This window comes from Serinus canaria, chromosome 4 (genome assembly GCF_022539315.1).
Source record: "Serinus canaria isolate serCan28SL12 chromosome 4, serCan2020, whole genome shotgun sequence".
NCBI classification, from domain to species: Eukaryota; Metazoa; Chordata; class Aves; order Passeriformes; family Fringillidae; genus Serinus; species Serinus canaria.
The window spans coordinates 48,555,612-48,581,297 of record NC_066317.1 but is presented as its reverse complement, the minus strand read 5'-3'; the positions used below and the strand labels follow the sequence as shown (position 1 = coordinate 48,581,297).

General features: G+C 39.1%; 1 protein-coding gene and 1 long non-coding RNA gene across 4 annotated transcripts in view; both read right to left on the bottom strand.

The window, feature by feature from the left end:
* The window catches only part of PDS5A (PDS5 cohesin associated factor A), a 76,277-nt gene extending 69,101 nt beyond the window's left edge, over positions 1-7,176 (bottom strand). For both annotated transcript variants that reach the window (XM_050973924.1, XM_050973925.1), the window contains exons 1-2: positions 6,955-7,176; positions 5,994-6,164 (exon numbers count right to left, since the gene is read on the bottom strand). In XM_050973924.1, the coding sequence (XP_050829881.1) occupies positions 5,994-6,164; positions 6,955-6,981 (198 nt within the window). In that variant the 5' untranslated portion in view covers positions 6,982-7,176. The remainder of the gene's footprint in view (positions 1-5,993; positions 6,165-6,954) is intronic.
* An 11,278-nt stretch (positions 7,177-18,454) lies between these two features.
* LOC108964019 (uncharacterized) lies at positions 18,455-25,642 on the bottom strand. Of its 2 annotated transcripts, none has more exons than XR_001992614.3 (3): positions 25,531-25,642; positions 23,491-23,597; positions 18,455-20,437 (listed from the first exon to the last, which is right to left on the bottom strand). It is a non-coding gene; the product is annotated as an uncharacterized LOC108964019 (long non-coding RNA). The 2 variants fall into 2 exon arrangements; XR_001992610.3 differs by having other exon boundaries at positions 25,535-25,642.
* Between the last annotated feature and the right edge of the window lie 44 nt (positions 25,643-25,686).

Genomic DNA, 25,686 nt, shown 5'->3' with positions numbered 1-25,686 from the left:
GTTTTCACAGAAAACATTTAGTCATTTTCTGGGGTTTTTAGGAGATATGATAATGCTTGGTTTACAGAAGCCCTGGGCGCTCAGAAATGTAGCTGAAATCTAAGAAACTTTCAGTCTGAACATATAAAATGCAAAAGAATACACTTCACTTCAGAAGTCACAATTTAGAAATACCAAATTAGACAAATGAAGCCAGCTTGTTGTTCTGGTATTAGGATTTGGTTTCTTCCTTTTCAGTAACTCTTCAGTTCCCCATCTCTTAACTGTGATTAACATGCCTCACAAACTTCAAGCATTAGCATAAGATTAAAAAATCTTTGAAGCTTATAATAGAATAAATAAGGGCATAAAGACTTCTGAACTAGTCTGTCCATTTCAGCAGTCAGACATCAGAAGTTATCATTTCTAATTCAACAACCTTTTGGGTTTCCCCCCTTTCAAATGGGAGCTTTTTTCCCTTTCACAATACATTTAACTTAGTGTTGCTGGGATACCATTAGAATAATATTGTACATGTGAAATTGCCATTAATTACTGACGCACTTGTAACAAAAGAAAATTATCAGATACAAAAACAAAGGGTGTCATCATCAATCAGTTTGAAATTCAGTAACATCTGGGTGAACTTGGTAAGCCCACAGGGTCTGTTCCTCTAAGGCCTGAAAAAACTGGGACATTTACAAAGCAATTGGATAATATTCCATTTGGAAAAAAAAAATCAGAACACAATTTCTTCTTCTCTGACTAGTGGCCTGTCCTAGTTAATGAAAAACTTGATTGTTACAAGACTCAAACTAATTAAAAAGATTAAACTATGAGCAAAATCAAATTAAAAATTTGGCTTTAGGCTTATGTGGCCAGCAATAGCTCAAGAACACTGCAACTTCAGTTTGCAGTTAAATACAATTAATGAAAGTTTAAAATTATTAGAATAATTAACTGTGGATTATTTCTGTAACCTGGCTGTATGACCTCCACAAAATTACTTACAATTCTTAAATATAAGCATGCAAATACATGCAAGTCACCCCTGTCATCCAAGACTTGCCAGCAAAGAGCATTTATTAGTTAATATACTATCCAACCCACTTACTATGTACATACCCTCTCCTCTCAAACATATCAAATTCTTGTGGGTGACACAACAGATTTTCTTCTATCAGATGACATTTTAATTTGTATTTTTTAGTTTTGTTTAATGTAACTTCCTAGGTAAAATCCAGGTCAGATGAAAGGCCCATCTAACTCCACAACCTCAGAGAACAGCCAATAACTTACGCAGAAATATCAGGTTTAGTTAAAAGAAACTTTTTTTTCCACTGACAGCCTATTCCAAAACATTTAAATAGCATCAAGCAACCTTTCTCAATTTAAACATGATGTCACAGATGCCTAAAACTACCTGTGCATATGACAAATTGTTAGCATTACCTATTTCTAGTGGTATGGAAACACAACAGGCCAAACCACAAAACTACAAAGGGGCCAGTATCCGATAACCAGAGGAAGACACAGAAAGACAGTGGAAAGAAGGAGAGGGAGGGTGCTTGTTTCCTTCTCGCACAAATCCATATAATCACTAAGTAATGCCAAGGGACCAGATAGGGAAGACATCAAGGCACACCTGGAGTGCTAACTTCCCCAGATGATCATAAGCTAGGCCTTGGGGTGGGCATGGCAGGGGAAGAATTAGAGGATGAAAGGGTGTGGGGGGCATTGAAATCAAATGCAACTTTCACAGCAAATGCCTTGCCTGTCACCATGGAAAAAAGAACAAAACTACTGGACTGATTGAAAAACAAAAGGACAATCATTCCCCCACAAAATTCAAACCCCCACAAAGCAAAAACCAGAATCCTAACCCAGCCATGATACAGAACTTTATCTCCCTTACTAAATCCTAACCTATAAAACTTAATTTCACAGAAACCTATTTAAACTCTGTCTTAAATTTGTGTTTAAAACTTTTATGCTGAAATAAATTTTTTGCTTCTTTTCCTTTGAAAAGTTTCAGGAAGTTTTTTTTTACTTGTGTATATTTAGTGTCTGTTTAAATGTGCATTTTACAAATTCCATGTATTTGTGTTTACACTGATATCTCAAGGTAAAAGAAAATGCTACACTGTAAGTATTTTCTTTTTGCCTACAGTCTTACACTTAACCAAACTGTACAGTTTTTAGTACAAAGCTTTATCTGAACTCACCATCACGAATTCTGTCTTTTACATTAAAAACTCTAGCAGGCATGATGGCTTTCCAGAAACAATGCAAATGTCCCCATCTTATCTCAAAAGAAAACATTTGCTAACTTTAACATTCGAATTGACTCTGAGGCTCCTTCAACACTCCAAGGCAGGACTGCCACAAAAAGAAGTTGGTTTTGCCCTGTGTCAGCCCAAGTATTTGTGAGTTTTCCTGATAAATTACATGAGAAAAGGGTTCAGGTTAAAATTAACTTAGTTGGAGAGGGGTGGGTGTTCTGTTGTTGTTTGGAGTTTTTTGCCCTGCTAAGTTTTAACACAGTCAACCCTTTCATTTAGGTGCGCAGCAAATCAAAATGCTTGTAAAGAAGGAACAGAACAGAGGATGGGACAAGCACATGACAGCCCCACATATTTTGGTGGCAGATCTGGCTTTGCCTACAAGGGCTGTTTATGTCAGTCACTGAGAAAATCAGTCTCTATGCATTTTGAATTGATGGGGCTATTTGTAATGTTTCGGACAATTAAATACACTACGATTAATCTTACTCATAATGACTAAAAATGTTTTATATCAATGATATTTTATCATTCTCTTGTGATCAAAGTTATAGCTGAGATTTAATAGTTTACTGACAACAATATACAATTCTGCAGTTTAACACGGCAGTAAAATACAGTCAATTTTGAAAAAAATTCAATAGTCATTAAGAAGCTTTGCAGCAAAGCAAATGCCAAGATTCTAAAACTTCTTTCAATCCTCAACTATCTTATGGAAAAAAATATAATATTGCTAACAAAATTGCTCTCAATTTTTATTTAGGTCCTGGTTTGGTCCTGGAACTGAAGGAGGGCTTCTTGGGTGCCTTACAATTGTTTGTTTTCCCCTTTTATCACTTGGTTATATCAAAGATACCATCCCCCTTTAAACACCTTACCCAAATTGTCAAGCATATGACTTGCAGCTCTAAAATCAATCCCTACATAATCTGAACATCTGCCCTGTAAAGAGAAAGACTAACCTAAAAAAAATTTATCATCTTGTAGTCAAAAGTACAGTAAACCTCAACACTCTGCTACATGCTAGCTGCCTAGTTTGGTTACACTTACTTGCATCTATTGAATGGACACGTGACCCCAGCCACAGCACAACAGTTAAAATCACTTCCTCAACAGCTGAAACTATACATCACATACCGTCCCACTCTAAGAAGGCACCAAACCATCAATGTAATCTAACACTCCAGAACCTATCTTTGACTCCATTAAGCACCTGATGAACTTGTGTTTCATTTGCCATACATATGCAATCCTGACACATTTCCTTTCTACATCCCTCAAAAGATGCATGCTCATTTTAAAATTCTCAAGATTTTCATTTTCAGGACAATAATAATGTTATCATACAGACATATCAAAACACTTTGACAGTATCTGGCCTCCATTTTATTACCCACAACCCCAAGCAGAAGGAGGGAATGGATATAAAAACATTCTTTTTAAAAATCCTTGGCACAAAAGCTGCTGCTCAGGCACTCTGGGACAGGTGCCCAGAACGTCTCAAGTTCCAATAATAAAAAAAGCTTTCATTAGAAGAAGAGGTCTGGACACAAAAATACAGATACAATACCAGAAAACTTGCTAATAAGGACACAAATTTGTGACCAGTCAAGTTGACCATGACTTCAACAAGCTAAAAAAAAAAAAATTTGCAGGAACTGATCCACATCCTGGTGGTCAAAACTCTAAGTTGCAAGTTTTCTGTAAGAAACACCTTCTGTAAGAGAATCTTTGGCTGACACATGGCCAAGAAGACAAAAATCGACAGTTTCAATAACTGATTCATGCCTGAGTTGGTACATTCTGTTAAAGCTGGCTTTTATCATTAAGTCACATTTAAAGTTCTGGAAAGTTATCTTTTGAAGAAAACTTGAACAAATTTAACAAAACTTTTTCAAGCATTTCTATCTCAAGCACAGCATCATCATAATAGTCCATGTACCAAAATTAATTTGCTTTTGTAAATTAGGTTGATGTAAAGAAGCTCAGACGTCATAAAGAACATACACATTATATAAAAGCATAAAGAAAAATATACTTGTTGGTTTAGCTCTAGAATGTACAGTGCTTCCCATTTTCTTGATGCTTCAGTAAAGCCCATACCTGACAAAAAAAATTGCTCTAACTCACATTAAACAGTACCAATACAGTAAGTAAAAAATCCTTCTCTGTCATTTCAGACAGAAAAAGAATATCAGTAGGTGCAGTAGCAAAGTATTTGTTTCCATTTGAAGTTACTCTCAAATTTTTTTGGCTGTCTGAATTCCGTAACAATAATTCATTAAAAAACAACAGAAAAGAAGTCCGCTCTTAGCCTGGAAATAATGTCTAATACACACACAAACACGTGAATTCAGTAAAACACGTATACATGACTTTGAAGTTCCATTATTCCTATTATACAGGAATTACACAATTCACCATTCCAAGTCCACTAACTGGACAAAATAAAATACCTGTTTCAAGGATCAGCTCAAAACTGCATTCCTCTACATTCCACAGACTTTAATCTGAGGTATCTGTCTAAACAGTCACAACTCTAGTATCCTCTCCTGTAACTGGCAATATTCCACTGCAGTTTTGAAAATACTAGGCAAAACTTGTCCATTCAATAATTTTCAAAACTGTAAATGGACAACAAGGCTCATTTTCGAAAAAAAGCCACTGATCAGTGCCTTGCTGCTTAAAAAACAAAGCACAAAGCCTATGTTCCCCTCACATTTATAGCAAAGAAAACTTTTCCCTGTACTAACTGACCAGTCGAGACCATGATTTCTATTTTTCAGTCTTTGTGGAGTCACGGCTATCATAGGAAACAGATTATCAGATGATAGAATATTTCCCATCTCTAAAAAATATTACTCCACCCTAGGCATAGGACCAAATCCTAGGTTAAAAAACCTTTGGTCCAAAGACCATGGTGTTAACAAACGAGCTGTGTCAATATTTGATCAATGCGCAACTTAATTATCTATTTTCAGCATGGACTTAAGAAATAATCCTACTGTAGCACAATAGCATTTAATTTTTTTCCACCGGAAGAAGGGATTAATAAAGTAAAAAAGAGGCAAGATTCACACTCCCCCAGGATGCTGTCAAAAAAGCAGAGAAAATGCTTCTCTAACAATCCCTTTCGCTCAAGAAAATGTAGCAATTTTGTCAATTATACTAAATAGGAAAAAAAAGTAGGCATTACACTAAGTTAAAAAATCTGAGGCAGGTTTTACATTTGAAACTATTTCAAAACTGCATCCATAAACTCCAGAAATTAAGCTTTGTTTTCGACAAACAGTGTGATCTTTTCAATCAAAAATATCCTTATGTAGGCCTACTTGTTTCCTCCACTCAACTATACTTTCTTCAAAGTATAAGAAACCGGAACCCAAAACACCACCTAGCTTGCCAAAACATTTTGCTAGCATATCCTGTTATTACTACTTGTGATTCTACTTCAGACCTCTCCTCTAAACTGCGGATATGTTTCATGTACAAATTAGCAGTTAATGTATCAACTCCAGCATTGAGAGAATGCACAAGAGAATAGTAATGAATCACAAAAAATGGGAAAAATGGGTCCTCCACTTTTGAGGAAAAACAATGAAGTCATATTCCCTTAAAGGTCTGCAGGCAGGAAGGACAACAAAACTCTGGCAATTCTCCATTCCAGTGATAAAATGTTTACCTTAACAAGTAAAAGTTTCAGGGAAGGGGGTGGTGGTCAGAATTGCTCACCTTTAACCGTTTAACCACCTCATCGTTGGTAATTTTGTCCGTAATCTCCTTCACTCCAGGAGGATAGTAGATGATTTTACCGTCGGCAGCAGGTTTTGGTTGGGTAGCAGGGAAGTCCATCCTGGCGCTGCTGGTTATAAACTTTCCTTCTCCACAGTCCTCTACCGGCCTCTATCGGTCAGAAAACAAAAGTTCAGCAGAAAAGAAACGACTTTCTAACCCTCTTTTTCCATTCCTCACCCTCAATTCGCTGAAGGCCCCGGCTTTCGCCCCGCCGGCCGCGCCCCCCAGCGCTGCCCCCGCCGCATCCCGGCGGGAGCGAGGCCCGGCTCGCCGCCGCTCCCCGCGACTCGGGCCTCTCCGCTCCCCTCCGGCGCCTCCTTTCATTGCGGGGCTGCTCCAGCCCAACACTGTTAGTTCGCAGCCGACGGTTTTACAATGAAATTTGGGGCCCAATCGAGGGACACCCCGCGGCCGAGGGCCCCTTACGGCCCGGGGGGTGGGCCGGGGACGCCGTTCCGGCCCCAAGGGGTGGTTCAGAGCCGGCACACCGGCCCCGGAGCCGGGAGACAAGGCCTAAACAGTTAGGCCTCAAAACTATCGGGAGGCAGAGAAGCCAACAGGAGAGGGGGAGGGAGGGAGGAAGGGAGGGAGGCGGCGGCGAGCGCAAACAAAACCCCCCCGCGACCCCACCATTCCCTCAGAGCCCCCCACCCACCCTCCCGCGCCTCCAGGAGCCCCCCCGGGGAGGGGGCCCGGCCACTCGCCACTTTCCATTTGTTCCCGCAACTTCATGTCCCCTCAGTCCTCGCCCCGCACCCCCCCCCACCCGCCCCGCCGCCCCGCATTCGGCCGGGCCCACAAAGAGCCCCCCGCAGCCCCGGCTCCGCGCACACACCCCCGCGGCCGTGGGGAGCGGGGAGCGAGCACGGGGGGAAGCGGGACCCGGAGCCGCCTTTACCTCATGCAGCTCCGGAAGGTGCAGCATTGAGCAGCCTCCGTGCCGGGTGGTGCTCGCCGCTCCGCCGCCACCCCGCCGGCCGCTGCCCTAGGCGCTCCCGCCGCCTCCTGCTCCGCGGCGCGGCAGCTCCTGCTCGGGAGCGCTGGCTGGGGGAGGGGGAGCGGCTCGGTGGCGGCAGCAGCGGCGGCGGCGGCCGGGAGAGGGGGAGGCTCGGGCGGAGCGTGCGCCGCGGGGACCGAGCGCCGCTCTCCGCCCGCCCAGGGAAGCGCAGCCCGGGAGGAGCCTCTGCGCCGCCCCCGCCCCTTCCCCTTCCCCTGCCCGCCCGCGGCCGGCGGCGACGCCCCGCCAGGAGCCCCCAGCCCCCGCCCCGGGCAGAGGGCGAGGCCCCTCAGGAAGTCTGGCACCGCGTGGAGCCCCGCGGAGGGTGCAGGGCAGTGCCAGGCGCGGGCAGCTCAGTGCTGCCTCAGCTTGGCGCCTAAAGCCCCGGAGCGGCCGGGCCGGGCAGGCTCCTCCGGGGCGGCGAGGGCACGGCTGGCGCCGAGCGGCGATGCCCGGCTACCGGCAGTGTCAGCGAGCGAGCCTGCGGGTTCCTGGCTGCAGGGCGGGAAGGCGAGAGTTACTTTGCTGCTTCCTTACGGAGCCCGGGCCGCTCATGGCTGCGCGGGCTCCTCTGGCCGGTCCCTCAGGCATCTGGGGCCTGGTCAGCGTGATAGAGAAGACAGTGTGCACAAGCGGTGTGTGGGGTGGCACGGAGAGTGCGGTGGCAGGAGAGAGTGAGCAGTCCTTCTTCAGGCAGATGAGGGGAAAAGGCAGTGTCGACACTTTGATTATAAATCTTAAGGAGAAACTTGAATATGCAAACCAAAGGAGCCCTCGCCAGCCAACTCAGGAAATCCTTCCGTGCAAAATGTCTTTGTAATTTAATATTCATATTGCCAAGGGATGGGGTATGTCTGGAAAGTCAATAGCAAAGTGGGATATATCTGTCTGGTTTGAATCTGCAGTATGTACCCTGTCTGAAGTGTAGGTGGCTATGAAATGTGTTCTAGATGCCCGTACTGCTCAGAGAAGGTATGTGACAGCTGAAAGATGATTTCTAGCTGATGAAGACTAATTTCGCGTCTTCAGCTGTTATTTTTGTTATTCAAACTAGCTAAAAGTATTATTTTTCATTATTTTGGAAATCTCTAATGGATTTTCTTGAGAGCAAATTGAAGGTAGGAGGTCAGGACCAGTCTCCATGGGGGGATGTTTCTCTCCATGGGGGTTGCACAGGTAGCTAGGCACAGCAGGGTGGTGGCTAGCATGGCCCAGCAGTGGTGAAGGAAAGATGCAGGAGGGTGAGGGGATGGGAAGGGGGTAAGTAAGTAAGATTATGGTGAAGTATGCTAAATTCCAGCTTTATAAGATGTGGGTGGAAATTGTACAAAGACTGAGAAGCTCTTTGGAGCTTTGGGTGTAATAGCATGTGAGTAGGAAATTGCTCTCCTACACTTGTGTTCCTTGTCTCCCTGCAGTGTTGTCCTAGGGGAGTTAAAGCCTTGAATGTCCACAGCCTCTATGAAACCAGCTTAGAAGTATTATAGTGAAAGTAACTGAGAGTTGCAATGAACACCTGGAGGATCTCAGACACTGATTTTGAAATTTAGAAGGGTGTCATCAGACCAGGCATTTAAATTTGGCTGTGAATCCAGACTTGGATTAAATTATTCTCTCCAGTCTTAAGGATCAATGGATTTGGGCATTCACAATAGACAGGTGACCCTAAGGTTGTACTGATTTTAGTAAATAAATAAAGCCAATTCAAAGCATGTAATCTTTTTTTCCAAATCTAAACTAAAGGGGCCATTTAGATTTGCCTTAACGTTGAAGTACTCAGACTAGCTATCAGCTTTAATTTGTTGTCAATCAAATAGGATGCACTGTCAGAACTAATATACATTGAACACATTTGGGTCTTCTATCCTTAAATTTGTTATGTAAGGTATTTCCTTCTCCAGTCAAATTACTAATATAAACCATTTGGTGTAGGTTCCTTATTTTTAATACACTTCTTTTAGCATAATAAGTTAGAAACAAATCCTGGAAGATTATTCTGTAACTAAATAAAGTATATATCAAAAACCTATATGAGCTCGTTTCAGTTTAAATAGAAAAAGATAGAATCTAATTCAGTAAAAATAATGCAAGAAATAAATTTAAAGAGTCTGTTGCTAAGGTTTTTTCATGAACCAAACATAAAGCTAGAAAGATATTAGGCAGACTTTTCTTTGGGCAGAATTGAAGTACTACAGGTATTGCATTCCAGCAATTTCACCTAAGTCTCTGAACTTCATGGATTTTAATATTTGTTTTCAAATATTCTTTAGCTGTTATTGAAAAGCACTGTTTTCTGTATATCATTAGTGTGATCTACAATATCATAGGTCCTTGTTGTAATCTTGTAGTAACAAGATTTTTTTTCACAAGCTTACACCGTCTTTACTTAGAATTGTTTATACAATGAGTTGTGAAGTAGGACTAAGAATGTAATGGTCAAGGGCTACTCTCCCACAACTTGCTTTTAGTCTATGTTAAGGACAAACACAGTGCAAATCCTCTAGTATGCATTCTAATCACTTTTCTTATTCACCAAAGAATAAGATAAAGTCTTGCATTGTAAGGAATATGTACATTAAAGGTAGCATGTAGTTAGACAAGGCAATTCAAAGATCTGACTTCAGAGTGCCAGGCAAGGTTTGCTCATTCAATTAAAATTCTTTTTCATCTTACTCAAGTTCTTTGTCAATCCCCACACTGAAGTTCTCTTGGTTGTGCACCAAGACCTCTCTGTCTTCTTGCAGATTTCAGATAAACAATGAAGTTAGAATAACACAGAAAGTCTTGAAAGGCATCAGTGGAAGGCTGACTATCAAGGACTTCACACAAGATTCCTGCTTTTATGATTAGTCAGCAGTATGTTAGCCAGATATGTAGTGTTTTGAGTGAGTGTCTTGGACAAATCATATCAGCAAAGTGGCTGAGAGTAGGTGCAAATTCTGTAATCATGGGCTGATTAGGCAGTAGTTCTATCTTTTCTCAGAAGAGAAGCAGTGGGATTTGTACTTCTCCACCATTTGAAATTCTAAAGGAGCATGTAGTTCTGATATCACACCCAATTAAGGGACGTATGAATGAAAACTTAACTGCCAATTAGCTTGAATATATACATGGCATTTTCAGAATGTAAAAACATAAAAGGTTCAGATAATCTGACCAGTGGTACTCCTTAATCTGAATAGTCCTGAAATCTGCTCTTATCAGATACAATTACAGCAGCTAGTGTCTGGTTTGTTGCTTTTGCTTGTTTGACCTTCACCCTTCTAATTTCAGCAAGCAGCTGAGATCTGACTTGGACTGTGCTTGTTCAGCTGTAGCCAGGTTCACATGATCCCTTGGGTTTTACTGGATGGCTCTGTCTAATAACATGACTGAGTCCTTTAGTCTTTACCCAGATTTTACTGTTTGCATCAGAATTTTATTACCTTCACTCACATTACTTTTACTGGAATGTATTTGCTCCGATCTGCTCTTGTTTGTTTTGATTATATTTTAAACTACGATTGCAAGTGTTATTCATAAAAAAACTGAAATAAAGGCTGCCAAACACCTGTGGGGCAACCTTGTGAGGTGCTTCTTTCTTTGTATCGTGATAGGACCGGTTCTAGGAAAGGATCAAGAAAGGAAAAATGTGTTTTTACTGGTAGGGAAAATAATTCAGCACGGGCTTTTCAGAACAAAACACTTTTTGGGTGAAACAGAAGAGAGTACGAGGTGATTACTTGAAGCACAGAAAAATCCTTTAATTCATGTTGATTAAATTAAGCTATGCTCACATGTTTCCAGGAACTGCTTAGTGGTTCTCCTCAGGTCTTTATTAATACAGTAAACATGGATAGTAACAATGACTAAGAAGTAAACAATGACATTAAGACATGACACTGTGTTGTGAACTGCAGTAAGTAATATCTGTCATTGCAGTATAACATATCTTTGATAACACCACCTAATTGTTTTAACTGTTGTTTTAATTATTGATGTATTTTACATCTGCTGTAAATTGACGTGGGTCAGAGGTGAGTTTCTTAACAATGTGCATTGCTATAATGAAAAAGCTCCAAAAGGTGTACCATTCCAGGGGATATTTACAGTGAAATTACTCTTAGAATAGCCTAGGAAGTGAGCTTTGTCAGAAAACCAGGGACTTGTGTATCTCCCATTTTCTATATTGCCAAGATAAAATCTATAAAAAAAAGGGGGCAGGAGGACTTATGTGTATTATGTCATAAAGACAATCAGATGGAGACACAAAGTGTTCCTGTGGAAGAGTCCCACAGGTCACTGAGTCTTCATTGAGTAGTACCAGTTCTGAATAAAGGGAAGGACCAAATCCTGTATGGATGATAAACTCTTTTCAAACTGTTCCCTGGCAATGATTTGTCTAAATGTTATTTTTGCTCTAGTTTTGGTAAGGAGGGGTTCTCCATGTGCTGCCTAAAAATGTCTTTATTATGAATCGTGCTTGGAAATAGGGCAGTTATCATAGGATTATATAATAGTCAGTGTAGAAAGGGACTTTAAAGGTCATCTAGTCAGTCCAGCCCTCCTGCAGTAAGCAGGGACATCTCCAACTAGATCAGGTTGCTCCAAGCCTTGTCCAGCGTGACCTTGAATGTTACCATGGATGAGACATTCATAATCTTTCTGAGCAACCTGTTTCAGTGTTTCAGCACCCTCCTGGTAAAAAATATTTTCCTTATATCTAGATTAAGTCTACACTCTTTTGGTTTTAAACCATCACCCCTTGTCTTATCTCAACAGGTTCTGCTAAAAAGTCTGTCACCATCATTCTTGTAAGTCCCTTTTAAGTACTGGAAAGCTGTTACAAGGTCACCCTGGAGTCTTCTTTCAGGCTGAATAACCTCAGATTTCTCAGCCTTTCCTCACAGGAAAGATGCTCCAGCCCTCTGTTCATCATCATGGCCCTTCTCTGGAGCAGTTCCAAGAAGTGTCCTTCCTCTGCTGGAATCCCAGAGCTGGCTGCAGCACTGCAGGTGGGCTCTCACCAGAGCAGAGCAGAGGTGCAGAATCTGCTCAGCTGGGTCATGTCCAGCCTCTCACCCACCAGCATCCCCAAATGGTTTTTGCACAGGGCTGCTCTTGAATCATTAGTTCCCCAGCATATATATACACACATATACATACACACACACACACACACATATATATATGTTATATATATAATACATTATATATATATATCTCAAGACTATATATTCATTCATAAATTGTGAAGATTGTCACTGTACATAACATTTAAGCCATTGTGAAAAAATATATATTTATGAATACACTTTTAATTTACAAACCACTCTATTGACAGAATGATTGCGCTTCTTTCATTTGCCTGCAAATGAAGTAAAATCAATTTATTGGCACCTACAGATTGGTGATTTCACAGGAGAATTTTTAGAAGCCTCCATGATCTATTGCTAGTTTTGAACATTCAGAAACTGAAGTTACAGCAGCCTACTGCATGTCATCTATCCACCTCCTTTCTAGCTGCTCTCAATTATGATGACTTGTCACCATTCACTCCATAATTACATTCTCAAGGTTATTTCCATCTCTGCTCCTGATGTGTCCAAAGCACATGTTTTCACCTATTCATTTCTGACAACCAAGTCTACTTTTCTCCAATAATATATTTAATATGTGCATTTATCATCCTTTCTGTCCAGAAGATATGTCTTTGCTTTCACCGTATTGCAAAACCTTCAGTTTTCTTTGTCACAGTCAATAATTTCTGAAAAGTCACATTGATAAGTTTCTACAGCAAAAAATTAGGCATTTCACCCGTCAAATGTTTCTACTTCCATGGTGATTTTTTTTTTCCAGGCTTTTGTAAGAAAAGCTATGGATGGATCAACTATTCTTCAAAATTTTCTAGTTTCTACTGGACAGGTTCTGATTAGGTAAATTTGATCCCAGGTAAACTGAATTTATAAACAGTCTCTATAGCTAGACCACTAATAATGAAGCTAGGTAATACACTATTTTATTAAGTAAGGTTATTTTATTTATGGCATACTCAAGAATACCCTGTGTTTTTCATTATCCTTTTATTGTCTCTAATACTTGGTGGACAGCAGATGTGGTTGTGACAGTGCTATGTCATCAGCTGAAGGTCATTTAAAAGAAGTCCATTTCAAACTCAGTTTTTCCATTCTGTGAAGTCTTTCTGAGATATTTTTTTTTGTCCCAGCCATGCTGCAAGGAAATTTGCAGTCACCTTCATTTTAATAGTAGCACATGGTTCTTTATATTCACTTCATAATTTTTCAAATAACAAGGCAGATTTGGGGAAATTCTGAGTGTATGGGACTGCGTAGAGGAAATACTACTGGGAAAATTGGGAAAGTTTGGCAGTATATTTAGCCCATGGCAGCTGTTTTCTGGAGGTAAAACAATGAGTTTCTCCCTCTGCCCCTTTAAATAAGAACTATCCTATGATCTATTAAAAAATGAGAACATGTGTGGTACTAACAAGTTCTGATTAAGAGGCTCTTTTGTGAAAAGTATTGACTGTATTTATGATGCTGCTGTTGCTAATTCTTCTAACAGATATGTCTGCTGTTCGCACTAAGGAAAAGGATGATATGAATTTTTACAAATTAATATGAACTTGGAATTTACCATTATGGTCAAAGAAAGACATTTGATGAATGGATGTGCAGCCTCAGAGCTGTGCTCTAATGATGGGGTCATTTCACATTGATGGATAGGTTATGTGGTGTATTCAGAGGCTTAAAAAAGGGTTGCATTTGTCAAACACAGGGAAGCATTGAAGTGTGTGTATGTATGACTGTGTAAGCTACAGAATCATTATAGTTTGCCTCTGAACAAAGTCAGGAAATATATTGATCATATAGGTTTATGCACTAGGGGAGCAACTAATGATGATCCAGTCAATGTGTTCCATGAATGGCTCAAGGGGTAATCATTAAAACATTACACAACTATGCCATTTTGGAACCTGAATATGAAACCTGGAATTTCAAACCCTCATAAAGAACAATTTGCATTTGAATTTATGAAATAGAATTACTTCTTTGGTTTGTGCTGCTCCAGTCACTTCATCCTTACAATTCTACTTCAGTTAATGCACTGGATGTTCACATCCAGATCATCAGCCAGCATGACAGTAGCAGCACACTGACAACATAGTGATCCAGCAGCAGGGAATACTGAGCATCAGTGGAAGAAAATTTTCCTAAATTCAGGATATGTGGCAACAGAGATGCTAAATAAGGTTTTTTGAGCCTGTACTTGTGTGGGTGTTTGACAAAGCAGACATTGAATTGGTGTCTGAAGAGAGCACAGAATATCAAATAGACAAAACCAGAGTAACCTAGACAAGGCACGAGTAAATAGAGAAATGAGAAAAGTATAGTCTTGGCAAAAATGCTTAGTAATATAAAAACTGTGCTAATAACATACAGATTTTTAGCCAAAAATTCTTCATGGTGCAATATAAAAAAATTCCATGATGATGGAGTGATCAATGAAGGTGATACTAATGCCAGCAGAGGAATTACTGTTTGTAAAGTAGACTGGTATCCACTTAGAATTTCACCAGCATGTAATACCACTATTTATAGGCTATCTGAATTTGGCAAGGCAGCTCATGTGTACTCTGTGTAATATACTATAACTACACTGTATCAAGCACATAAACACTTGCTTTCTTAAGTATATATCTGTACTGTGCTTTTTATCTTCCAGACACTGCATACTTATACCTAATAATTTATATTTTCAGGGAAGCACTTGCTAAAATTGTAAACTTCCTTTATCTAAGTCCTTTAATAAGGCAGAAAAAGACTTTTAGCCACCATGTGAACATTTAAGTCACTGTTTTAGATGTAGTTAGGTTTTGTTTATGAAATGCCATTGACCTATATTTAATCAATTTTTAAACCTTCAAGATCTGCTCAGCAGCCACCTCTAATCCAGAAGAAAACTGGAGTGAACCATATTTTTCATCCATTTTCAGTATCATTCAGCTGCCTGGATGCACTGTTAGGCATGAATTTTTCGATTTAAATGAAAAAACATGTTGACAAGTCTATCAGATTCTGAATATAGCAAGAACAGAATAATGTTACTTCTAGGGGAGGAAAGCAATAGATCCTTAAATCCCCTAAAGGAAGCTCCTTCATATAGCAGGTACAAAATAACACTAAAAGAAGTACACAAATGCTGACAAAATGTATCAGCAAAAAAACCCCCAAAGCCTCTATAGTTTCCTGAATTTAAGCAAATTTGCAGTAATATTTTTTCTGTATTACCAACGCCTTATTTTGGTTTTTGTCTCTCTGTTCCTTTCTAAGAGATTTGTCCATTGACCTGCTGCTGGGTGCGGGAAATGGGAACTCAGGAAAAGGTATGAATGAACAGAAGAAATGGAATGAGCAAAGATGAACACATGTAGTAGAAAATCTGCAGCTGGCTGGGAAGTAGAAGTTTCATGTGAGCAAATAAAAATGCAGAGATAGAAGGTGAAATAAATAGCGCTGAGTGAATTGTAAGTATATTTTAAATATCTTATTTGTAATCTGGAAGTACAATTTTGCCAAATTCAAGATGAACTGGAGAAGCCAAATTCTAAGAACAATACAATTAAGTGTTCTGTTATATATCTTAAAGTGAGTTACTCCTACAGTTCTATTTACTTTATATAAAGGCTCTTTTCAATTTTGATTTTGGCTTTCCATATTTAACAGCCACTATAATAATCTCTTTGGAAACTAGCTGAACAAACTTGCGAGAAGATTTTTAAAAATAGCGCATACTATTAAAATTCAAAGTTAAAATGAAGATTGTTGTGGATTTCTTTTGCCCCCTGTTTACATATGAAGGGAAGTTTCAGGTCAACTAGAGAGCTACATCAAAATATATTGGGAGCTTTAATTTCTGTATGCGTGTCCTGCTTACTGTTCTGATGCTGCATGGTTAGTCTTCTTGCTGAGACCTGGGAAGAACATATATGTGATAGTGGCTGCAGTCACTAAAGCAGTGAACCTGACAGTGTACAGTTTTGAAAAATGAATGAAACAAGCTTAAATTATGGAAATGTTTGTTTTCTATTTCATTCCATTAATGGGTTTAAACATAGTTTAGATATGGATTTACTTGTATGTGCCTTTTATAACTGCTGAATTTGAAAAGTACATATATAACCAGAAATAACTAGGAAAGTCCAAACACACGTGTCTTTAAGAGATGTCAGAGTCACAAACTGCATAATGCTGCTGAGGAAAATAATTACCAACATGTATATGGATGTTGTGGTTTAACCCCAGCCAACAACAAGTCCCACGCAGCTGCTCAATCTTTCTCTCACAGTGGAATGAGAAAGAGAATTGGATTGGTAAGAGTGAGAAAACTCATGGGTTGAGATAAAGACAGTTTACTAGGTAAAGCAAGAGCCTTACACACAAGCAAAGAAAACCAAGGAATCCATTTACCAGTTCCCATGGACAGGCAGATGTTCAGCCATCCGTAGGAAATCAAAGCTTCAGCACGTGTATTTGGGAAATACAAATGCCATCACTCAAAATGTGCCCCCCTTTCTTGTTCTTCCCCCTGCTTTAAATACTGAGGATGGCACTGTATAATCTAGAAAATCCCTTTGGTCAGTTGGGGTCAGCTGCTCCCGCTGTATCCTTTCCCAACACCTTGTGCACCTCCAGCCTCCTCACAGAAGGTATCTTGACATTGTGTAAGGGCTGCTCAGCAATAACAAAACCAGCTCTGTTGTATTATCAACCCTGCTTCCAGCACAAATCCAAAACACAGCCCCATACCAGCCACTGCAAAGAAAATTAACTCTACCCTACCCAAACCCAGCACAATGGTTGAGAGGGTAATTGGCAATTTGTTCTATTGAATGTGTAATATACAGTATACCTTTTTCTTTTCTACTCTTCTACCATGTAGTATATTTAATTTTTTTTTTTTTTGGTACATAGAAAATAGGCTCATTCATATTAAAAACTGAGACAAAGACAAAACTTATTGAGTTTTAAGGTACACATTTTTGTGTCCTAACCATCACCACTGTACAGAAGAAGAAACGCCCAACTCAGAAATTGAAGAACTACACAGAAAAGATGAACTACTCCTCTTTCAATGTTCCTTTAAGTTAGCTTGTTCATTCTTCCAGGTCTTGGGGAATATAATCAGAGGAATAAAGCAGTTTAAAGAGTTCAGTGTTTGATCACCTATTTGAAAAAAGCTTAAACATGTTTTCATGCTGGTTGTATCAACTGTTTTTGTTTAGGGTTGGCTTGTTTGTTTGTTTGGGTTTTTAATAAGTTGTCTATTACAGATGGGCCCAGATCCAAATGACACCACTTCTGCTCCATCCTGAATTGTGTGTATCAGGTTGCAGATACCAATCTGAATGTCATAAGCTAGAACAGGGTGGAGTGGAGCTTGTCTTAAGATATGATTCCCTCATTCTTTCAACTTGGAATTGTCATGATTTTGACAGGTACAAGCTAACTAATTTTTGCCTAGTCCTTAAATAAACTGGAAACTGTAGACTGTCCTGTTAGAAGGAGCAACTGTCCTTTTATGTCGCTGAAACTGTAAGATGGCCTGTGGCTTTCTAAATTTGAGTTTCTTTTGTTGCTGGTGTTATTCACTGGGAAAGAATGTGGCTCTGTTTTCAGTGAGAGAGAGTCTGAAATGTTAAAAAATAGAAGTGATAGGTGGATTTTAAAGGGACTAAAAAAACCCCAAAGAGGTCAGAATTTACAGGAAAGCAAAAGAAGGCCTTCCCCATTCAGCAACAACCAAACAGCTATCTGTTTATTTCCTAGCTAAATAATTAGATTCTATCATGTGACAGTTACAAAGAGGCATATAATAAACAAAGAATTTTCTTTAAAAATGGTAGTCTACACAGCATGCACATCACTGACTTGCTGCTCCCTTTCCCCTCTCCTTGGCTTCAAGTTTCAGCATAAGACATCTGGCATGTTGTTCAAGTTCAAGTTCAGAAACTAGTTACTGAAGTCCAATTAATAAGTTATTGAAGTCCAATTAATAACTGTTCGTGGATTTAGACCATAACAAGTTCCCTAATTTATTTTTACAAGCAGTTGGAGTAATCCACAGATGTTTGTAACAGATGTCAAGCACAAGGATTGCTGTAACTAGCAGCTTTTGTGCAACAAATGGTGAGGTAAACTGACACTAAGCAGGATACCTGCAAGATATTTATATATTGTAGAATTTTGAAGCCATTGGGTTGTGGTATCAGAAAATTTTGTAAAATATTTATGTCTCAATAGGACATGTATTGTACATCTCTGTACTTGAGAATAGGGCCTCTATGAAGTTATTTTGGGAAAGAAATAAAATACATTTTTATATTGTTTTAATTTTACATTAATTGAAGGTCAGTCACTGTGAAGAAAACAGGTCCTTAAATCACTTGTGATTGGCAAGCAATTAACTTCTGGTAAATGAACTGCATGGGCAATGGAGTACAGTCTGTCTTGACAGGTAAAAGCATTTTTTCATTAGAGCAACATTAATAAACGATTGGAACTTGCCTAAGATTCAGGCTTGTACTTAATATTAGATCTACTTAGAAATCCGGCAACAAGGTCCAATATTTTAACATCTAAAATTTCTGAATCGGAGCAAACAAGGCATCTCGAAATTTCCAGCAGAATGAAAGTACTAGTTTTTATTTAGAATCACTGAAGAATTACTTTTTTCCCAGAATTTAGTACAGTAAAAATTGACTGATAATTTAGTAAATGGACTGATAACTTGATACTACAAAACCCATAAAATACAAAAATACATCCACTAAATTTTACTTATGGTATTACATAGTTAGAAGAAAATAATAACAGATAGGGGTTTTTTTTTGCCTTTTCTTTCAAATGACATTTTAAATTGTTTGTTTCCAAGTGTTTATTTCTGCATCTCAGGATGATGTGTACATTAAGTAAACTTGGGAATTAATATATTTGAGGAAATGCATCTCTTTTGCTCTAAGGAAAATATTTACTTTAGGAGATATAGAGTGCCTTAAAGTGATAAAATCCTAATATGAACAAGGTATTTTGTAGTTATTACATGCTATCTTGATGAAGATAAACAGGTAGGAGCATAAGATTATTTTAACCATCTAATACATATAACGAGGTATTGTTCTAACTAAATGAAACAAGCTTCTTTTCCTTTCTGCCTCTACCCTAAGTTTTCCTTAGTGAAGATGAAGTCCAACATGGAATTGTTTGGCTTCAGTTGCTATCACTTATGCTGTGGATTTGGCTCTTAGTAAGATATCCCTGGAGAAGCTCAGCTGCCCAAGAACATAAAATGCTGATGTGTCACTGCAAATTCTTGAATTATATTCATTCCATCTTAATATAGAATATTTTAGCCCAGTTCAAAATCAATGACATTTCTTCTGCAACTGTGCCTGTCCTCTTAACAACTGCCTGAAGGCAGATACCTTGTGGATTGGAAACCTGGAGATTTTCCATCCAGGGGCAGTTTTGTTCTTACAACTGTGGCTTCACGAATGAATGGAGGCCATTAATGATACTGTTCCGTGGAAGTGTCCTCTATCTTAATCAGCAGAATATAATTGTTTTGTAAAAAACAATAAGTAAACTTTCACATCCTGGTCAAATTCTAGTTTAGGTAACAGCACCCTGCTGACAAAGTTCCTACAATTTCAGGTGGATAGTAACTGCCTATTAACCTACTCTGTGTTATTGCATGGCATAGTTAAACAGCTGTTGCATTTTGTTTGATGTAGATGTATCAAGTGAATCCCCCATGGTTTTGTTGTTTTGGTTTTTTTAACAAAACATTTTGGGAATAGTAGAAGTTGCAGAAGTATCAATAATTATTCATTTTTTTTCCTGTTAGGTCTAATTCCTGCAGTGATATACATGAAATCAGTTTTAAAAAAAAATAACACAGAAATGCAATTTTACTGCTAATCTTGTTCTTAAGCCATTTAAATATGCAGATCTCTAAGATATTTGATATTAAATTTACCATAGGATAAGATCAATGCAGTTTTTAAAAATAAAGTGGTATTCAACAGATAAAAACATGACAGTTACAATCAAAGTCAGCTTATTACTTTTTATCATATGCCAAGGTGGCATATTAAGGATTGTTTGTTCTCATTTTCTGCAGTTTAAACAGATTAGGGTGGATTTTTGGTATCTATTGAATTTGACATATCAGAATCATAAAAACAGCAGAGCAGAGAACATCCAATACAGGAATCAGATTCACCACAAATCAAATCTGTAGTGTGAGTTTATTCCAAATTCAGAAGGTCCTTGTAGCAGTGAGGATTCTGTCAGCTATATAAGCATGGCCTCATCATCTGTGCCTGCAGAGAAGATACAATTAAGTATAATCCTTCAGTTCTTGGATAATAGCATTTATTGTCATTATCTCTCTACACCTCCTTTCCTAAAATCCAAGCATCTTTATAGTTCATATATTCTGGAGATGTTTAGCACAACATGTATAATGAGAAAATTTTATTTCTGTTCTGCAATATATCTGGAGTACCTCATTAAAGTGCAGGTACTTTAAATGAAGCCTAGTAATATGCTGCTCTAGCATGCATTGAAACAAGAATTTGAAAATTTGCAACTATTAACCTTCAGTGGTAATGTTATAAACTCCTTTGATAATTTACTGATGGATAGGTGAACCAAAGTACTGATATGTTAAGTGACTTCTTTAGTATTCATTAGTGGTAATGCTGGAATAGGTGTGACCTGTTTACTTAAAAATGCAATTCTATTGATATCAGCAGAATATTTGCTATTGTCTAGTGAGGCAAAATCTGCCTTAACGATCTAGATTTCTGCTGCTTCTAAATACTGTTTTTTCCTGTTTAAATTAATGCTGAAATAGAACCCTGTATAGAGGGAACTGAGGCATTATTTTAATATAGATATAATAAATCTGCATTATTTGGAATTAAAAAATGAATGTGTGAAATAACTAACATTACTGCAGTGATACCTCCCTGTTTCTTCAGTTAACTGTGCAATCAATCCCTATATGGAACAGAAGATCAATATCCTGCAAGTATAGAAGCCAGATATGGAGTTTCTTCATGGAGATGAAACAGCAACATTCACTATGCATTTGACTTAAATCTGGAGATGGGTGGAGAAGAGACAGATATGTGAGATACTCTGCACACATTTCTTTTTATAAAACTTCTCCCTCTTTTTTTTTTTTTTTTTCTTAAGGAATTAAATTTCTACTTTAGACATCACATTCTGGCAGAGGGGAAGAGTTATCTTTTGTAGGAACACAAAGTCTAAGATCATGGACAAAGTAATGTTAACAAGAGACAGAGACATTCCAAGAAACCAAGTTAAACATCTTAAATCAGCATTAAGGTAAATAGATTTTAAAAAATAGGGAAGGATAGCTAACACTCTTTAGTTTCTGCAATGGTAAGTGAAACCTAAAGCTGGCAATGAAATGTGGAAGGCTCCTAAGGAAGAGGATTACAGCATTGTGGGACTGGATCACCTTTTATGAAAATGGTTTCTACAGGAACTAGATGAGGACTCTTTTCATCTCTCATTTCTGAAGGAAGGAAGGGAAATACCTATGATAGTTCAGGGCTTTATTATATTAATAGTCCAAAGTAAAGTTCTGAATAATGATAAAAACTGTACCTTAAGCTCCTAGAAAAGTAGCATATTTCAGATTTACCACAGCAGGCATTAATTTTTAATGCACACTTATTCCTCAGGCCTTTTTCTACAGTATTTTTTATTGTATATTCAACATGTTACTGTAAGTAATAACAAGTCTTTAAAATTGGCAAAGTTAAACATGTCTTTCTTGCCACACCAGTACGCTCTTCAAGCCAAAAGTTTAGCTGCAAATTGCTCTTGCAAATCAAAACCTAACTTTTCTTAAAACTAGAAAGACATTTTGAATGTAGAAAAAAGGAAATCACAATTTTCTGAGTAGATGTCTGCTGTATATAATCAGAAACATTATAAGGGACTGGCATTTCCTTGTTCTTTATGGCTCCACTCTGGTAATATTGCTACTTTATTGTGATTTATAACAAAAGCAAAAACATACTAAATTATTTTTACTTTAAGAAGGCAGCACTAAAGAAATGAAAATGGAAATCTGTTGCTAAAGTATTCAGTGAAGACCAGACCAATCACTTTAGCCAAACAGCACAGATTACATGCTGTATGTTCAAGCCACTCCAAGTAAAAACAAGCCAAGTGTAGACATAAGGAGAGGAAAAGAAATGGAAAAAAAAACCCAACCCAAACCAACAGCATATATAATAGGTGATTATGGTGTTGTTTGAAAAAGTTGTATGAAAAATTTGAAGGACACAGATACTTGAAAGAGCCTCTATTACATAATTTTCTAATCAAAAATCCTTCCTATTTAAATCAAATCCCTCCTATTTACAGTGTTAAGTGTGACAGTGAGAAATCTGCCAGTGCCCAAATTAGTCTGGTATTTTCATGGTGTCAAATACTGTAATATGTACAACTGGCAAAGAACAGCATAGTTTCATGCATCAAGTGCCAGCAGCAACTCCCCTCTAGCAGTGTAGTTTAATGAGGGCTGTCAGACTAGAGCATACTGAAAACCTCTCTCCCTCTTTTTTTGGCAACCTTAAAAATATAAAGACACAGTCATTACACTGGAATTTACATGACCTATTTTTCCAAACGTATGATTAACACATTACCAGCATCACGCCCTTGAAGAAAAACGATTTTGTTTCTGATACTCGTCCAGACACTGAGCACGTGAAGTAAGGAAACAGCTCCCAGGACATGCATGAAACTGTCACTTGACATGACGCACACGCACATACATAAGTTCCAATCAAGGCAAATTTTCCTCCAGATTTTTTGACTCATAGAATGGCAGTGTATTGAATAATTATGTATTTTGCTTTTGTGAGTTATGGCAAGAGACTGCCTTTTTGAGGTTTATGAGCACATCCTCTGGATGACTATGTATAGGCTTTATGTATTGTATTAGAAGTGTAAATGTTTGTCCTTGTTTATTTAAATATTGCACACTGTGTCTCTACAAGATAAGTACTGAAATGGCAAAGTCACAGGCAAGCTACCAATGCCTAAATCAATTTATTTCCCAAAACATTAAATATTTTGAATATGAATTTCAAATTTTCTTACATTACTTTTATTGAGAAATATATACATTGAGAAATCCTACATAAAAAAACTAATTTGCCTCTTTGTTGTTGTGCTACCAAATAGCCAGCACTTTGGGATTGTGATCCCTACAAGCTCTAGACAAATTACCCCAAGCAGCCTTCTGCAGTTTTCACAGGACAACTGTGTGGAGCTACCCATGTGTACATAGTTCACCCTAAAACCAAATATTATCTTTTGCACTTACTTATTCATTATTTGCATTAAAAGTTACATCTATAGTGGAAACAGTAGGGTCCTGGTGGCAGAAGGAGGCTCTCCAGCAGGCCATTAAGGAACCAGAAGTGGGAGTACCTGTGATTGAGACACAAAGCTGCCAGTGAATTCTTGGTCTTTCTTGTGAAGCATCTAAGATTAGGTGCTAAATAAGCAGACCTTTAGTAATCTTCTGAAGGCCACATCTTCCATGTTTCCCTGTTTGAAGGGAAATGAAGGCAAATGAGGCTCAGGGATGAATCACACCATGAGGGATCTGCAGCTTGGGAGATTACCTTACTCCCCTCGCTAAAAACCAGGCATAAGCATGTAAGCATGTTTTGTCTCAAACATTCTGACTGTTGTGACAGGAAAATTGAGACTGTAAAAGAGGGTCCTGTGGAGGTGGGGCAGTGCTGTATGAAGCCAACTTTCTTTGCTGCCTTGAGACTCATGCTCAGTGTGCCTGCATCAAGACAGAGGTTGAGTCCCCCACTACAAGGCACCTCACTACAAGGGGCTCCAAGATCCCCACAGACCTCATTTCCTGGAGGGCTCTAAAGGGCTTAGTATTGCATGCATGAACAAAAGAGTACAAAAAATCTGTTTTATATAACACATGTGCACCAGATAGATAAACTGTAAAAGAAAGTGGATTGGTCTGTCTCTTCCTCCTCTCTTACCCCTGATCCAGACCACTAGGGAACCCGAAATTTGTTAGGATTGGGAGCATCTTAAATTGTGAGTTCATTAGCCTATACTTCTGAGACCTGAAATTTGTTGTGTGAGTTGGGAGCTTGTTGAAGTTTGTTGTAAAAGTTAAGGGCTTGTTAGTCAACACTTAGGAGACTAAATAGCTGGCTATTTGATGGAGTTAAGATGATGATACAGTATGACATAAAAGTTCCCTAACACATGGATTGGTGTGTTTGTTTAGCTTGATGAGAAGTCATAAAGAACATTGAGCACCCTACCAAGTGGGTCGTGACACCCCGGTTGGAGGGAAAATGTTTCTCTCCTTTCACATGAGTGTCCTGTTTCTGATCCCTAGGAAGATCACGGTAGGACATCTCCAGCAAAAGTCCTCCAGAGGCATGGTGCCCTGATAGGAGGCAGCTGCATGCAGATGGCAGGGAGGTACCTCAAAACAATGGGGCACAGGAATCCATTTCCTAAGAACAGGATGTACAACATAAAGTAGTGGAGACCCTGCCTATTGCCTTGCTGGGAGAGGCAGAAGACAGAGCCGACGAGAATGCCTACGGCAATGTAATGAAGTCCTATTCTCAGACACCAGTAATGGGTAAACTTCATATGTAATTTTTCAACTATATTCTAAAGCCCATTTGGTGACAGTGAAATTTCTCAAATCAATGACCTTCTATAAAAACTACAGAAAAGTTCTCCCAGTAAAATCTTCTCGAGTGTTGTTTGGTTGGGGTTTTTTTGTTGTTTTAAAAATAATTTTATTTTAGGAGCTCTGCCCATAAAATCCTTTAGCACCTTACGTATGAACACGTGTTGATAAATTCAAAACTCATGTTCACTTAGTTCATCTCATGGTGACTTCACAATAGTTCTAATTTAGGGCTACTGATCATCATTTCAGTCCATCAAGAGCACATCTCTTTTCATCTTCCACTGTCCATCTCCATCAAGCGTCCACTGCTTATAGACAAAAAGCTCTCTCCTCCTAATCAGCTGGTTCTCTACTCTGTTGCAGCTTGTAACTTCCACAGCAATCACTGGTGCCAGACCTCACCAGACACTCCCCAGCTTCCTTGAAAACTCATTCTCCTCCGTCCTTTACATGCCATTTCCCCCTCAGTATGAGCCTGCAGACCCACGGCATCATTCCAGACTGGAAGACCTATCCTCAATGTTTAAAATTGCTTAGTAAAACTGGGCAGCAGCAACTAAACATGCTTTTTGTTACAAGTGTGAAACCAGTCGCTAGACGACTGAGAGATGTCATCGCGCTAGCTGCCGGCGATCCCCCGCCGTTCCTGAACTCACCCCCGTAGCACCGTACCCACCAGCGCGGCTCCCGGCGCGCAGCTCTGCTGTCCCTCCCACGCAGGTTTCCCAGCCGGCTGAGCGGCCCTCACCCCTCAGCCCTCAGCGGCCCTGAGCCGGCCGGGGCGGCACCGCGGGCACCGGGCGGGCCGCGGAAGGGCCGGGGGCGGTG